This window comes from Echinops telfairi, unplaced genomic scaffold, assembly GCF_000313985.2.
Source record: "Echinops telfairi isolate 266 unplaced genomic scaffold, ASM31398v2 ScPeMD7_7400;HRSCAF=8409, whole genome shotgun sequence".
Lineage (NCBI taxonomy): Eukaryota > Metazoa > Chordata > Mammalia > Afrosoricida > Tenrecidae > Echinops > Echinops telfairi.
Genome location: NW_022111300.1, coordinates 44889084 through 44906810, shown reverse-complemented (window position 1 = coordinate 44906810; position 17727 = coordinate 44889084). Strand labels below are relative to the sequence as shown.

Genomic DNA, 17727 nt, shown 5'->3' with positions numbered 1-17727 from the left:
ACTTACTGACTCCCCACAAGGTCTCCACACGGTCATGCCCTGGCCCGTCCAAGGCCCCATGCCTCCACCAGGGCCGTGAAGGCGGCCATCACTTCTCAGGTGGGACACGGAGACTCACGGGTCCCATCAATTCAGCGGTGTCTGCCTCCCCCCACTCCTGTGTTCTGTTTCGTAGAACTTTGCCCCAAAGCTCTCCGCGTCGTATCTGATTCTTCAAACCTGGGCGTTCTCGCTTGCTTCTCCGCTTATGCAAAGCTGGAGACGACACACAAAAGGAAAGTCAAAGAGCAACCAGAGAAGCTGCAGTCAGTCAGACGCCATAGAAGCCCAGACACTAAACAGACATAAAAACAGCCGTATTACCGTAAGCTGTAGTGACCGACATTCAGCTAATCCGGCAAAGGGGAACAGACCCGGAAGTCCTCATTCAGCGGGAAAGATGAAGCGGGGTGCTCCCGCCAAGAGCTACCACAGCCTCAGACACAGAGATGGGGTTGCTGAGTCAGAACGGGTGGTGGGTTTGGCAGCAGGGACCCACGCCCGACCACACACTGGAAACAGAAGCAATGCGCTCAGGACACTGTCCAACAGCAAGCTCTCTAGGAATGTTTGCAACCTTGTGTCTCACTTTACAAATTTGGGGGCACGGAAGAGATGGAAGGCGGGCAAAGGTGAGATGTTTTAGGCAGCCACCCAAAGCTAAGCCCAAACCTGCTGCAGTAGAGTTGATCCTGACCCTTACTGACCCCAAAGGACAGGGTAGAATTGCTCCCCACGCTCCTGAGACGGTTAACTCTCTACAGAAGCAGACAACCTCGTTTTTGTCCCTTTGGGCAGCTTAGTGGGTTAGAACTCGTGACCTCTCAGTGGCCAGAGCAGCATTGACCCCACATCCCCTGTGACATCCATCGGCTCACTATGGAAATCAAAGGGGGGGGGTGTTTTATTTTTGACATTAACTGTACACTTTAATAGAAGTAGTTGGTGAACAGTGGTGAGAGTGGTGATACCATACCAGGAGGGTGGGATGGAAAGGGGGAGTCGATTACAAGGATCTATTTATAACCTCCTCCCTGGGGGACGGACAACAGAGAAGGGGGTGAAGGGAGATGTTGGACAGTGCAAGATACAACAAAATAATATTAAGTGATCATGAGGGAGGGGGGAGCGGGGAGGGAGGGGAAAAAACGAGAAGCTGATGACAGGGGCTTAAGTGGAGAGCAAATGTTTTGAGAATGATGAGGGCAATGAATGTACAACTATGCTTTATACAATGGATGGATGTATGGATTGTGATAAGAGTTGTATGAGCCCCTAATAAAATGATTTTTTTTTAAAAGTAGTTGGTGAAACTGAATCACTTGCCTAACTACTAACGCAACCCTGCTAGGAGATTCTTTACCCACGCCTTGTTTGTTTGGTTTTTTTGGGGGGGGGCAACTTCCTCATTTAGGGCTACCCACCTAAACAGAACAGACATGGGTTTAGTGCAAAAACGCAGCTTTGGGGCAAAGGTGGGCCACCAGCATGTTGCAGGGGTCTCCCAGTGGCTTGAACAGATGGTGAGGTGGCCAGCACCCCCGTCAGGTGTGGCAAAGTCGGCGGCCTTGAAGCGGCAGAGCCTATGAGCAGAGCAGCCTGGGCGTGAGGGCTCAGTCCCGCCAAGCACCGGCCATCACATACTTCATAAGCAGGCTGAGCCGCTCCGGGCAGGTTCAATGACATTTCCCCAAACCGAGCGGCACAGCCAGCTACGTAAACCACGGCACACTCCAAGCTCCTCGCCCACGACACCCGTGATTCAGGGAGTAACTCTGGCCCCCCGTAATTAAGAGAGTCCACACTGCTACTAATACAGCCAAGACACCAAGGAAGAGGGCCGTGAGCCTCTAATCCAGGGCGTGCACGCAATCAGGGACGAGGGGCCGTGACAAAGACCCTCCATGCACCAAGAGAGGGGCTGGGTCCTGCCCATTTCCAAGGTCACCCTGTTCAAGCCTCAGCCTCACTCTACGACGAAAGCAGTCCCTCACTCGAGGTGGGGGGAGACGAAGGACGGGGTGTATAAAGAGCTCTGTTAAGGACACAGGGCTGGGTGGGGAGGCTCCTGCCTGGCTCCGTGCCCAGGCTGAGCCCTTAGGCAACAGGTAGCCTGGTGAAATGCTGAGTGGAGGGGAAGGAACCAACAGAACCAGAGGACAGAATTAAGATCCCCTACCCACCCACTGCCACCAGGTAGATTCCCACTGGCCGAGACCCTGTGCCAGATCTCTGAGGCTGCCTCCTCTCCTCAGGAGCGGCCGGTGGGTGCGAACCTGGGACCTTGTGGTCACTGTCCGACGCTGACTCGACAGCAGCTACCGCCGCTCTTGAAACTCAGACCAGAATTAAAGCAGTAACAATGAAGTTGTTTTTCCCACAAATCAGGGCTCCAAAGTTAAAGTCAGTAACCGGTCTCTAAAACCGACCTAACCCATCTACCCTGAAAGGAATACGGGCTGGAAAGATTTACAGGTAACGGTTTCTCTTACTTCTCCCAGAATTACTTGCCGCGATCATCTTTAAGGAAAGAACCAAGCAAACACGCATTCACCTAACGGGAGAAACTCGCTAACAGACGACCGGAAACACGGGGCGGACGGGCTGTGTTGCTGAACGGAACACTGAGTTGGCTCTGTAAACCTTCGTCCAATTCACAAGAAAACATCTTTCGAAAATTACCCTGATAAACGTTTTCAGCTCCGTCCACTTTACCCAGTACACCTACTGTCTCCTCTAGTCTCCTCAAAACAGAAGCAAAACCAAACACAAACCACGGCCGCTGGGTCCAGTATGACTCCCAGAGAGGCCGGAGCACAGGGCAGAACTGCCCGCCCAGGGGACTCTGAGACCGGGACTCTCCACCGAGTAGACAGCCTCCCTCGTCTTTCTGCCGGGAAGCAGCTATTGGGTTCGAACTCGGACTTCCTGGTCAGCCGCTCAGAGCTCATCCACCCCATCACCAGGGCTCCTTCTCACGTGACCACACACACGGCACTTTTTATTGTTTTACAGACTATAGATGTCTGGCATCCCTGCGCTGACCAAGTCTACTGACCCTGTTCACCCAAGAGCATGTGCGTCTCCATGTCACCTGGTGGCAAGCCTCACACCACGGCGCACGTCTTCGCCGTCATGCTACTGCACCGTCAGGAGGACAGGAAAGGGCGGGACACTCCCTTGTGTGGCAGGCAATCAAACAGCTCACGTGGCTCACTGAGTGGCGACGTCCGCTTTACTGCAGTGGCCTCTCGGAGGCCTGCCCGCATGCCCGGCGAGATGACTTACTTGGGTTCTCCTATCTTGATGCCGGGGTGCTGTGTGTAGGCGTGCGAGTGTGTACTTGGGGCAGACTTGAACGCCATGGGGCAAATGGGACACTTGTAGAAGACTTCACAGTGAGAACCTTGGATGTGAGACTTCAGGGCAGCCACGTCTGAGTACACAACGTTGCAGTGCACGCACCTGTCAGGAAGATAAACAGCTGGTCAGACGTGCCACCCCACTGGGCGAGAGGAAGCTAAAACACGGGCATGTCGCCAAATGGCCCTGCTGGGGTCCTCGCGGCTCAGGGAGAAGCTTGTTTTGTTTTTCTGCCGCTTGTAAGAGATCATGTTGTTCTTTTTTTTTTTTTTTTGATCATGTTGTTCTTAAATGCTTCTGAGGGAAGGTCAAGAAACAGCAAAGCAAAACTCAAATGGTCAGGATTTGAAGCCCCATTAATGCTGCGAGGGGGTGGGCTGAGGGGAGACTGACGGGTTTGGTGGGGGGGCACATCGAGACTGGGGACAAGACCCGGTGACTGCTGGCTTTGGCAAGAGACGCCTACAGACTGACCCGACCTTCCTGCCCAGCCCCAAGACCCACGGAGCCTTTCCCAGTGGGAAGAAGTGTCACTTTGCAATGTAACCTGCCATCAATATCAACAGACAAACAGAGAGGGGCAGGTGAGGAGTGGTCCCAAAGATAGGTCTACCAGACCCACCTACGGTCCCCCAGTCCACCCACCCTGCTCAGTGGAGCCAAGCCGGAGCTATGGGGGCCCTAGGGCAGAGTTGGCCAACCACCTGGGTTCTTGTTTCCTGGAAAGTACAGGGTGGGGGGTGTTTCAAAACACTCATGGGAAAATGCCGATAAATGTAAGGTCACTGATACATGTGTAAGAAACTACGTATGAGTTATAAATTTCTGGGGGAGGAACGGACATCCTTTCAACAAGCGTCTCTCTCGCTACCTCCCTTCCCGCGGGGGCTTCTAACCCGTTGATGGCTGCCTTCTTTCTGACTGTCTCTTGGTCCCACTCAGAGACTCTCGGCCACGCTGGCCCCACGTCAGGTGGCATCCTCACCCTTCTCCGCTCGTGTGTGGAAAGACCCCCTCACTGCAGACTCTCCCGTAACAGAGCCCTGTAGGAAGGGAAGCTGTGGACAGTCGACTGCGGGTGACGAAGACAGAAAAGGGGGCACTGATCGAAAGCTCTGCCCAACGAGTTGCTGGAAAAGGACGCACACGGGAGCTTTCCGTGTGGACAAGAACAAGTGAAGGGCTGACCAGGGGCTCAAGTAGAGAGAACATGTCTTGAGAAGGATGATGGCAGCCAAGGTATAAATGTGCTGGACACAATGGATGGATGCGTGGATGGTGATAAAGAGTTGTACGAGCCCCCAATAAAATGATTTTTAAAGAAAGATAATTTTGTTGGGGACTCTTACAACTCTTATTATAATCCATTCCTCAGTTACGTGGAGCATATTTGTGCATATGTTGCCATCATTCTTTTCTAGACATTTACTTTCTATTGATCCTTTGGTATCAGCTCCTCACCAGCTGATTTTCCAATACAATTTCTTACCGTTTCTTAAAATCAAGACTTCAAAAATGGCAAAATTCATTATTCAAATTCTGAATTAAACAGAACCTGATCAATGACCAAAAAAAGTGAAGGCTGTGGTAGTTACATAATCTGGTGTCAAGTTGAGAGGATTAAGAGTGAAGGGGCCGAGTCAAGTCTGTCAATCAGGTCATAGCTTGATGACCTCATTTGGAGGCGCTAAGGAGATAAATAGCTCACTGGAAGCGGGGCACAGGCTCACTCCCTGGGAGACACTGCAGCTGACAAGACACAGGGAGCTACCTAGTTCCCTGAGCTGCAGGAGCTACGTGGAGACCCGTCAGCACTGAGATGCCTCTACTGCCACTGGATCCACAAACATTTCCACCCACTAGTCTGTGCTCTTCCTGAATTTGGGATCATTGCATGTGTTTCGTGAGTCTGAAGAGGAATCTATAGATTGGTATCGGGCATAGTGGCTAATATCGGACTTATGGACTTGATCTGGACTGGGCTGGGATGCTTTTTCAATATTCCATTGCTCTTGTATATACAGCTCTCTCTTATACACATGAATGTCTATGAATTTGTTTCTCTAGTCTACCCAGACTAACACAAGAGCCTTCTCTGCTCCGACTGAGCAGGAGGGTCGTGTGTGCCCGGAAGAGGCCCCGAAAGGCATGTATTCTTGCAGGGCTGAAAACGCAGGACGCATGACAATGGCGGGCTTCCGAGGGGACAAGAGGAAAAGCTACACAAGCCGGTTCAAGCCAGACCTCACCACACACACACACACACACACACACACACACAGACACACAATGTGGCCTAGAATGGTGGCCCCGCTGACCCTCCAGTCATTAATCCAGGAGAGAGATTATTACCAGCAAGGCTTGCTGCATTAACACCCCAGCAGGATTCAAATGGCTCTAGTGTGGAGGAGCTGGGTCCCCAGAGGATCGGCTCCTCGGGTGTCCCCGGAAGCCCGTGCACCCAGGGAAGGAGCTTGGCCTTCGCTCGGGGGCGGGCATACTGACCGGAAGCCGACTCTCCGCGTGTAGTGCAGACAGTTCTTGGTGACGTGGCTCTGGAAGTGCACAGACCTGCAGATGGCCCCGCACTCGGGGCAGGTGTAGGGAGATTTGTGCTGATGGATCCTCTGGTGGGACGAGAAGCTGCACTGGTTGGGGAGCAGCATCTGGCAGATGGTGCAGGTCTTCTAGACAAACCAAAGGGGAGAAGGGTTGGCCCTGCGGGTGTCTGTAACCCTCAACAGTCACGCAGCCCTCCGGTCAAGAAGTTTCCAAGACTGCCCCAGCCTGAGCAGACAGCCAAAGTCAGAGCTCAAGGTCAAGTGCAATGTTCACTGGCGCCAAAAACAGAAACGCCCGAACAACAATGCCAACTCGTGCCAACCTGTAAGCAAAGCAGAAGGGCTGCGGCTTCCGCACCCACTTACTTCATTAGGGAGACTCCGCACATTGTGCTCGCAGCTCAACTTTGTTGGCGACAACCCTGGCTTTATCAGCGGGTATTCTTGACTGTGGGCATGTCCTGCTAACTCATAAAACGCCGCCTTCAAAAGAGAAGCCACCTAGCAGCTTAAGCCAATTTCAGTCATCTCTATGGAAATGCCAACGAGAACCTGCTGTCTAGACTTTCCCCGGAATTGAGACAGAGAGAGAGAGAGAGAGAGCTATTCAAAGACTAGCCACAGCCACTAGCTGCTCTTTTCAGCACATGAATTATCCTTTCGAGGGGAGAGCCAGCCATGTTACAATCTATAATTAAAACCAAGCAACTCGATTTCTGACACACAAATTTGGATTATAAATTGAAATCGTATAGAGCTGGAAATCTGATCACACAGGAAATGAAATGAAGACCGAAGTTCTCTCTCGTTAAAGCGCTACACCATCAACTACCCAGGAAACAAATGGAAACCCACAAGTTTCATGCTGCCTCCGTAAACGCAGAGAGGAACCAACCGCATCCACTGGCACTGAAGTCCATTCCGCTCCGACTGACCCTACAGGACACAACAGAACTGCCTCGTAGCACTGCCTCCCACACGGCCATCTTCTCAGAAGCCGTCTGTCTGAGCTTCCTCGTGTCCAGCATCCGGTGGGTTTGAGGAGCTGACCTTCTGTTTAGCAGGTGCGTGTTCTAACCACTGTGCCACCAAGGGCCCTTCATGTGCGGACTGAACGACGGGACATATCAAACAAAAACCCTGATAGCCAACTGAAGACTGATGATCAACTGAGGATTGTGTTCAACCCCAAATGAAACCTAGCATGAGATAAGAAGTGTCTGAATACAATGTATACGTTTGCGTGAAAACAAGTATTTACTATCTTCTAAAACAGTGGTTTTCAACCTGTGGGTCGCGATCCCTTTTGGGGTCAAACGACCCTTTCACGGGGGTCACCTAAGACCATCGGAAAACACGTTATTTCCGATGGTCTTAGGAACTGAGACACCGCTCCTCTATCGTCTCCAGGCGGGTCCGCCCACATGCAGATACGCCCACAGACGAGGACCGTGGTGAAGACTGTGACCCACGCTACACCATGCTGCAAGCCACAATTTCATTTATTTGTCACTAGAAACAAACATTTCACAATACATAGTGACATATTGGTTTTTGGGATGAATCACTATGCTCTCATCACATTCAATTTGTAACAATGGAAACACATCCTGCCTATCAGATGACGGTTCATCACAGCAGCAAATGACAGTGATGAAGTAAGTAGCAATGACACTGATTTTATGGATGGGGGGTCACCACGCCACGAGGAACTGTATGAAAGGGTGGTGGCACGAGGAAGGTTGAGAACCACTGCTCTAAAATGAGAGCCCTGGTGGAGTGCGTTACACACTGGGGGCTGCTAACCTCGAGGTCAGTAGTTCAAACGCAGCAGCCACTCCACAGGAGAAAGATGAGGCTGTCTGCTCCGTAAAGGTGGACTGTCTCAGAAACGCACAGCAGTGGTTCTACCGCCCACAAGGATCACGGCAAGGGGCTGGGTTCTCTGTCCTTCCGGATTTTAAAAAAAGACTTATTAAAACCAGGCACAGAAGCCTCAAAGCAGAGGCTCTTGCTGAGATTTCAAATGCTCGTTTAGAAAGCCAACGAAGTAGCGACCTTTTTAAAAAACTTTTTGTTCTTTCAGCTCTCACCACACCAAGCCCCAACATTAAGGTTTTTTAAACTTTTGAAGACAACACGCTTCCACTTGTTTGGATTTAACATGCACGTTGCATCCTGTATAAGCAAACCACCAAAAAACGAGGGCCCTGGCGTGATCCGACGCCTTTCCCGGGCTAAATTTAAACTCCACTTCTGAATCAGACTGCAGCTGGGCCTAAATTCTCCGCTTCACACCGAAGAGACAATTCAGCTTCTCAGAAAAAGCTCAACTGCACCGCCATCCACGTGGACCTGGGGCCAAACTGTGAGCGCCAGTGAGGAACTGCTGGCTAAGAGACAGGGGTAGAAAGGGTTTGGCTGGCCAGACCCAAAAACACCCTCCTTCACCCACCTGTCCTAGAAGGCTGGGGACGAGAGGGTGTCATGCGAAGGAGGGCAGCAGCTTAACCATCCCAGGATGAGTTTGGGTCCGAAACTCCCTCGTGCCCATGAGCACCTAGCCATGTGTTTGCACCACCCGATAAAAACCACTCTCGCCTTGCTGTCTGGGGTACTCCGCCCGGGAGCTAGCGTGTCCCAAGAGCTGAGAATCTCTCTACCTCTCAAGGCAACTCATTGGGTCCCACTCAGGGGAGCGCGTCAGACTAACGCTTCCCCATGACAATCTCATAAAACGCGTCTTCTAACCAGAGTCAGCGGGTCACTCTAAGACCCTGCTGGCGTCCACAGGATCCAGTCTGCCTGACGACTCGGGTCTCTCCCGACCTTTGCCACCCGGTCGACTCTCGCTCGGGGCTGGACGCCGTCTGAATTTCCACGGGCGTCTCAGAATGGCTAAAGCCAAGCTTCTCGACAGATGACAAAAGTCAGAAGTATGTATACCTTTACATATATATTTGGCATGCCTATATTGATACTTAAGTATACGATGAATAGGACATTCTACCGTGTACCAAGCAGTGGGCGAGGCACCTTAAATACTTTTTCTCATTTCATCTGCGTAAACTCCACAAGCACCACTCCCCCTCTCAGCTCCCCACGCCCCCACCCGTGGCAGCTAGTGGGCTGCTCTGATGCTGGGAGCTCCGTCAGGGGTATGTCTTCCAAGCACTCACGGTGCACAGGTTTCACCAAAGCTTCTGGACCAGGACAGACTGGGAAGAGCCTGGCATCTACTTCTATGGAAACTGGCCAGGCCAAACTATCAGTGCCACGCTGTCTGATAAGGACTGGAAGACGCGCCCGTAGACGGGAGGGTGGTTACAGTGGGACAAGAAACTATTCACCTCCTCAAAATGGAGCCGACCCACGTGACAGATGGAATAGATTTGGGGACCTTGATTTGTCTGTCGCCGTGTCGTGAGTCCCAAGGAGAAGAGCGAGCTGCGACACGCATCAATCGTTAGAAAGGGAATGCACACGAGATGAAGCTAGGACAACAGGGGGCTGTGAAAAATGCGTCGGGACACAGCGCGATCTGCGGCTGAGACAGTCGTCAGCTAAAACGGACTGCCACTGGGCATTCTGAAGCAGGCCACCGCACAGTCGGCCGTGCCCAGAAGGACAAACGGAAGAGGGACGGTGCTGCGTTCATCAATCATCAAAATAGGTGTCGGCGTACAATGCTGTCCTAAAGGATAAATGTCAAGTCCTTTTCTGAAGTGCTGCCGTCAGTGTTAGGGTACAAGGGAGACCGGTTACGATGACGATGGTTCTTCAAACTCACGTGCCAACCACAAAGATGAAGACGTCAGACGGTTTCCTCCCACGTTCTGCGATCTGAGCCTGATCGCACATGCTATCCGGCTGCAGTGGTGAGAACGCGAGATTGGAATGCCATGGCTGGGACAGAGGACAAGCAGCTGGAGGAGATGGCCTGGGTGATGCAAACAGTCCCGGAGGACTGCAAGAGAGAGCTTTTCCAGAAAAGAGGCATCGTCATGGAGAACATCCTTCTTCAACAACCTAAACAGCACCTATACAAGTGGACCCTGCCAGGTGAAAGATACAGGATTTAAATCGACAACACCTGTGGAGAGAGACCACGGAGAAGCTCAAAGTCATCGGGCTGAAGAAGGGTCCAGGGCCGCCGGTCGGTGCTTATTTGATCACCAGTAGCTTATCGGCGAGTTCATGTTGAAACCGAGGAAAATGAAAAGAACTGCACGAGAGCCAAAACAGAGCCGTGAGTGTACGTACACACACCTGAACCCAAAGACCACCTCCAGCACAGATTTGTGGTGAAGAAAGCTGATGGTGCCCGGCTATCAAAAGATGTAGCGTCTGGGGTCTTAACAGCTTGAGGGTAAACAAGCGGCCATCTAACTGAGAAGCAACAAAGCCCACATGGAAGAAGCACACCAGTCAGTGTGATCACGAGGTGTCAAAGGAATGAGGTATCAGGCATCAAAGAACAAAAAAATCATACCATTGTGAATGAGGGGGAGTGTGGAGTAGAGACCCAAAACCCATATGTAGGCAACTGGACATCCCCTTACAGAAGGGTCGCGGGGAGGAAATGAGCCAGTCAGGGTGCAGTATAACACCGATGAAACACACAAATTTGCTCTAGTTCTTAAATGCTCCCTCCCCCACCCTCTGACCCCCACTATCATGATCTCAATTCTACCTTAAAAATCCGGCTACACCAGAGGATGTACACTGGTACAGGTAAGAGCTGGAAACACAGGGAATCCAGGACAGATAAACCCCTCAGGACCAATAACGAGAGTAGCCATACCAGGAGTGGAAGGGGAAGGTAGGGTAGAAAGGGGGAACCAATCACAATGATCTACATATAAGCCCCTCCCTGGGGGACAGACAACAGAAAAGTAGGTGAGGGGAGACATGAAAATCTAATAATAATTTATAAATTATCAACGGTTCGTGAGGGAGGGGAAAAAATGAGGAGCTGATACCAAAGGCTCAAGTAGAAAGAAAATGTTTTGAGAATGATGATGGCAACAAAGGCACAAATGTGCCTGACACAATGGATGGATGGATTGTGATAAGAGTTGTCTAAGCCCCCAATAAAGTGATTTTAAAAAAGAACAGTGTTGGCCCATTGAACACTACTGACAGGAGGCAGCGTAGGTTGTGACATGGCATCGATGACATCATACACAGAGAAACCAAAAGGTGGGGGTAACAGAGGGGGAGGGCACAAAGGAGAGCCTATAGCTTAAGAGTTCAAGAAGAAAGAAAATGTTTTGAAAACGATGGTAGCAGCAATCATACAATTCCACTTGATCTAACTGAATGACGGATTGTTGCATATCCGTAAGAGTTCCAGTAAAATAATAGAAATAAAGTTGTAGAAACTCAACGGGACAGTTCCACTCTGTCCTATAGAATGAGTGGGAGGTCAAGTCAATGACAGTGGGTTTGTATGATGTACTGCAGCCAACCTTCTTGCCTTTGCTTTTATGAACTATCAAGAGCTGTTCTGTTGTGCTCACTCTTCATATCTGACTTCTGGTGTCAAGAAGAAATAAATGGGTCCTTGCATTTATTTTAAGAAAAGGAAACCCAAGGGTCATTTAAAAAAATAGAAAGAAAAGGCCAACACGGTGGTCAGAAGAGGATCTAAAACTTGCAGAAGCAAACTGAAGAAATGATGAAATAAGAGAGCTAAACACAAGATTTCAAAAGGCAGGCGCAAAAGGCAAAGCACTATAATGAAATGTTTACAGACATGGAGTTAGAAAACCAAAAGGGAGAACACACTTCAGGGAAAATGAAGGAAAAAATATCAAGCCTCAAGGTGCAGTACTGATGGATCTGTGGGCAAAATGCTGAACACAGGAAGCACCAAAAGAAAATGGAAAGGAATACATAGAGTCACCGTGCCAGAAAGAATCAGCCAACACCAACCTCCTTTGAGGAGGGAGCCTACGATGAAGAACTGATGGTCCTGAAGAAGTCCACGCTGCACTGCAGGCTTTGGCAGCAAAAGGCTCCAGGAATACTAAAGGCTCACAGAAGACTAAATGGTATGTTTCAACAAGTGGATGTAAAACTGCAAATGCTCACTTGTCTCCGCCAAAATATCTGGAAGTCAGCCACAGGCAACTGACTGGAAGAGATCCATAACTGCGCCCATTCCAAAGAAAGGTGACCTCACAGTGCGGAAATTATCTAACAGTACCACTCGTGTCACATGCAAGCATTAATATCACATGCAAGTGGATTAATATCACACACAAGTGAAATGTTGCTGAAGACAGTGTGAAAAACAATTGCAGCTGAACACTAACTATGGTGTTGGTGAATGTTGACTACATTCACTCTGTTGCGTCTCCTCGCCTACTTTAAACTAACAGCAGCACAAACCAGTCTGTTGTGGAAGAAGTACAGTCAACACTCCTGAAAGCCAGGACGGTGAGACTCTGGACATGTTACCTAGAAGGACCGGGCTGTGGGGGAAGACGTTGTGCTTGGTCAAGCAGAGGGCCAGCAGTGCAGGAGGGTCCTCAGTAACAGGGACTGGTGGGGGGGATCAAACACGACTGTGAGGAAGGTGCAGGACCCAGAGATCGTCTGTTCTACTGGGCCTGGGGGTCATTGTGAGTCTTGGGTCAGAACCGACCTAACAATCACAACAGTCTATCAAGTTGATATGAGTTCCCCTTTACAGATTAGGAAATGAGACTTAGAGAAGAATCCCTCTCCCACCCCCACCCACTCCCGAAGGCCTACAGTGGAAGAACCAGGATTTGAACTGGGCTCTGAGAAATCCCAAGCCTGCGGGGAGGTGGTGAGGGGAGGTGGGTGGGGTTATAGGAAACAAAACACAAGGGGAAAAAGCATCAGGCAATCTACCTGAAGATGAAGAGTAACAGTTTTAGGTCAAGATGACAGGTGAGTCCCTAGCCCACCTGCAATTCTTCCTTTTTCTAAAATTATGTGATCACACCATACTGGTAGGAAAAGTCAGCAACAAAAATAAGCGACTCTCAACAGAAGATAGTGTCTCCTGAAAGTAAAAACACTATCTTCACATTATCTTTCATCAAGCTGTATGGACAACTTCTTCTAGTAACATACAATTCATAATTGCTTCAGGCATTTAGATGTGTATACCACAAAGCAAACTCCCAGCCAGCGAGTCGATGCCAGCTCCTAACGACCCTACAAGACAGAGTAGAACTGCTCCTGGTTGCTTTCCCAGACAAACTCTTTACAGAAAGCCCCGTCTCTCCCCCGTGGAGCAGCAGGTGGTCTTAAACTGCTGACCTTACAGAACGCAGCCCAACACATAACCACTCTGCCACAAGAACTTCTCCATGGGACTTCAGAAGCTACAAATCTTTATAGAAGCAGTCTGCCTCATCCTTCTCCCATGGACCGGCAAGGGGGTTCAAACCACCAAACTTTGGGGTTAACAGAGCAATGCTTAACCCAATGCACCACCAGAACTCCTTATGTGTGTAATACTTAACAGAATCAACTCCCTGGCCGTGGGTTCTTTGATGGGTTTAATTATGGATATGTTAGTGAGTGAGAGTTTAGTTACTAGATTAAGTTATTAGAAGCATTCAATCCAAGGGTCTCCGGGGTAGCCACACAATGGGGCCTCACTCGCTGTGAAACAGAATCACACTCTTGACAGATGCTGCCACACACAGCATGAATGTTCTCACGAACTTTGAAAATATTGTGATGGGGAAAGGCCGTTCACAAAAGATCGGATTGTGACTGATGACATTCATATATAAGACCAGAACAGAAAAACATATAGAAGCAGGGAAGTAGCTAAGTGGTTGCTTAAATTTGGGTGTGGTGGGTAGTTCCCGGGAAGGCTTTTTCTGAGAAAGCATCTATGTTCTAAACCTGAATGTAGTGACGGCTGCCCATTTCTCAACATAGTACGAGCCACTCAACTGTACCTTTCCAGTGGGTGAGTTGTATGGTCTATGAACTCAGAATCCGTGAAACGGGCTATAAAGACCTTGATAAATTAAGTGTTCCTGACACATGGAAACCTGAATACGGAGACTGTGGAAATATTTTAAATTAGGGTCACCTACATACCAGCATTTCAATTCTCCTCTGAAAGTTCTTAGCCAGAAAGGCCATGAGCCTCGGTGGGAGGCCAGTACCACTCCATTCCCCCACCTCTCTCTCTCTCACACACACACACACACACACATGCACACGCGCACACACAGGGACCTACTTCCATAGCTGATTCTCCTCACACCAAATTGCCTTTGTCTTTTGCAATCACTGAGATGGGATACGGGGGCCGTTGGGGAATCGCCCTGGCTGGTGAAGAACCCTGTCTTTACATTGTCCACACAGCCACACATTTGCGTGTATTCCCGGGGCTTCCACCATGGGCCTCCATTCCATCTTCAGAAAAGGAATGTGGTTCGGGGCTACGGCATTTTCTCCAGAAGGACGCTTGGGGGGCATCAACAGTCTCCCATGCAGGCAGCATCCCTCCCTCCCGTTATGCCTCACCCCTGCTGTTGGGAATGCCGCGTCATCTCTGCCTGCCTTGCATGGCTGCCCTGGAGCAGCACCAAGCAGTCTATCCCACGAGTCTTTCTGGGACACTAGTTGTGGGACACTGGGTTTGGGGGGACCTCTCAGTGGTCTGAAAGAACATGACTTCCTAGCCCCCACCACCACCCACTCTGCCTGCAAGGCTAACCAGGCATCTCCTCCTCCTGCCATTGCAGAATCGTGTGTGTGTGTAGTTATTTACCTGCTACCTTTATTCTACAATGTTCCCTTTTCAAATTTAAAGACCGGAAGTGTGGCAGCTACACACTATCCCTTCAACTGGTGAAGGGGTGGAGTTTAGCCTGTCAACCAGGTCGCAGTTTGTTGACCTCATTTGGAGGCGCTAAGGAGATAAAGAGCTCACTGGAGGCCAGACCCACACTCTGCTTTGTCTTCCTGATAACAAGACACATAGAACTATAATAGAGCCCTGGAGCTGGAGGAGCCACGTGGATACTCCTGCCAGTGCTGAGATGCTTCCACGGCCACTGGATCCACAATACTTTCCACCCACTGGCCCGTGATCTTCCTGCATTCGGCGTCATTGCCTGAGTTCCGTGAGTCAGAAGAGGATGTTACAGATTGGTATTGGACATAGGGGCTAATATCCGACTTATGGATTGGATCTGGACTGGGCTGGGCTGTCTTCTCAATATTCCATTGCTCGTGTACATAAAGCTCTTTCTTAGACACATGAGTGTCTACAGAGTTGTTTCTCTAGTCCACCCACACTGACGCAGGAAGCATGCCCTAAACTGCTGACTGTCCACTCTGGGAAGGAAGGCTGCTTTCTGGAGAAGCGCACGGAGCTGCCTTCCGAAGAAAAGGACGCATAAGCAAACACGCTGAAGGCGTTTCCCACCACACTTGACATTTTAAACACGTTATCCCATAATGAAGTTGTGCTTCAGGACTTCCCTAACGAACAGCTGATTGCGATATGCGGTCTGCCTTGCTTGTCTGAGAGAACGGCCGCTTTGGCGAGGAAGCGATCACTGCCACTCATCCAGGGAAAAGTGCCCAACGTTCACATGCGTACCACGCAGAGAATGCCAGGGCCTGGGCCGGGCACACCTTCGTCCTCGAAGTAACAGCCTTGTTCTTCAACACCCTACAGAGATCTTGTGCAGCAGTTACCTAATGGACACTGAGTACGGGACACCAAAGAAGAACCGATGCATTCGAGTTGTGGTGCTGGAGAAGAATATTGAGAAGTGCCAGGGCCTGCAGTAAGGACAAGCCGATCTGTACGGGAAGCAAGGCCAGAGTGCTCCTCAGGGGCAGGGAGGGCAAGACTTCATCTTCCGTACTTTGGGCGTATTGTCAGGAGACACCAGACCCTGCAGCGGACAACGTAACTCGGTAAAGTGATAACTCGGTAAAGTGAGGAGGGGCGGCGGCGGAGGGGACGGCCCTCAAGGAGATGAACTGCCACAGCGCTGCCTCAACCAGGGAAGGACAGAGAGGCCGGCTCAGGACGGTGCAGTGTTTGTTCTGGTCCACACAGGGTCGCTGTGGGTCGGAGCCAACCCCAAGGCACCTAACGACAACAGTCAGGTTGGACCAGAAAGCTGCAAGAAGATGGAAGGGGAAAACCACGGTTCATCCTTTACCACTACTCTTACGGAGCCTTCCCGGCCCCCTCCCGGCACTGAAGCCAACTGCTGGCACACAGAGGGGCAGGTGGTGGGGACAGGTGTCATCTCAAGTTAGACTGTGTCCCCAGAAGTTGCTGTGGTAGACCCCAGCCCCATACCTGCAATTATCACCCCACTTGGGAGTGGGTGTGCTCTGCTATGGCCGTGAGGCACAGTTAATGCAGGGTGTGTCTTAAGTCGACATCCTTGAACACACAAAAAGTGCAGATGGAGCGAGTGAGCAGAGGGGAGGGCAGAGATGCCACCCCGTGAAGGGCACCCAGGGCCAAGGGGCAGAAGCTGAAAAGGCACAAAGATTTCCTCCTCGGGGTGCAGAGCACGAGCTAGTGCACAGGTGAGACTTCCGCAGGAGCCTCCAGAAGTGTGCAGAAGGAACGCTCCGTTGGTCAAGGCCATGGTCTGCGAATCAGGGCAGCACTAGATGCCGCACACAGGGGTCATTAGCGGCCACTGCGTCAGCCCCAGCTCAGAGGGACCTCCAGTCTAACAGACTGAAGGACTGACCCCTGTCCTGCACCAGCCACAGGAGACCAGGGGGAGTCAGAGAAGGTCGAGGCTCAGCACCCTTCCTCAGTGAGTGAGGAATTATGAAATTTACCAAGGCAGATGCTCCAAGTCCTACTAAGGAGGGGAGGAGCGAGCCCAGGGGGGGAGGCGTGCGAAACCACCCCAATGTGAGTAAGCAGAGCATCCATGTATGCTTGCATTCCAAATCGACCCAAAGCCGACAGCAACCTGAGACTGCAACTCAACGAAAGTGCTGAAGGTCACAGGCATCCTGCTGAGCTTCTGAGTCAACCCAGATGCGGAGGAGATTGTTTCTGCCTCACAGGAGCGGTCGCCCAATCAGTTGCTTCCCCTTGTCCCAGAACACTAACGATCAAATGTAGCTGTTTGCTTTTTGGATTTTACTGCTGTACAGTTTTCACCAAGAAACACCGCAAGAAAAGTTTCGGGTCGGTACTGGCATAAACGGAAGACATTGATGCAAAGTAATCGTAAATATTGACCATGGGCATCTCCGGTCCCTAAACCTAGTTGGGTGCAGTGGTTTTGTCCCCAAATCGTGGAGCTGGGCGCTAAAATGAGCAAAGCCCAGCCACAGGGACAGTCACTGGAGAGTTCAGGTGAATGAAAGCTTGATGACCCGCCCCCCCATATAGACACACCTACTTCAGACCCGTTGTCAGGAGACCAGTCCCTGGAAAAGGGCGTCACGCTTGGTAAAGGGAGGTAGGGGCAGCGAAATAGAGGAAGGCCCTGGACAAGCTGACTGACAGTATCCGGGTCGACGGACTCAAACATAAGAACGACTGTGGGGCGGGCACCGGAAGTGGGGGGTCCACTGTGTTGCACGTAGGGGTCGCAGTGAGTCAGAACCACAGACTTGACAGCAGCCACCACCCTTTTCAGACGGGAGCCTCTGGGTGGCACAAATGGTGAAAGCACCCAGCGGCTAACCCATGGGTTGGAGGTTCAAGTCCATAGTGCGGTGTCTGAAGAAAGGTCTGGGGATCTACTTCGGAAAAAAG

At 50.8% G+C, this 17727-nt stretch overlaps 1 protein-coding gene across 5 annotated transcripts in view; it reads right to left on the bottom strand.

Moving 5' to 3' along the window:
• ZNF532 (zinc finger protein 532) overlaps positions 1–17727 on the bottom strand; it is a 114057-nt gene that overhangs the window by 41507 nt on the left and 54823 nt on the right. For 4 of the 5 annotated variants that reach the window (XM_045296204.1, XM_045296206.1, XM_045296203.1 and 1 more), the window contains 2 exons: positions 5908–6089; positions 3328–3504 (listed from right to left, as the gene is read on the bottom strand). In XM_045296204.1, coding sequence (XP_045152139.1) covers positions 3328–3504; positions 5908–6089 — 359 coding nt within the window. The remainder of the gene's footprint in view (positions 1–3327; positions 3505–5907; positions 6090–17727) is intronic. The other variant, XM_045296205.1, reaches the window with a different exon arrangement.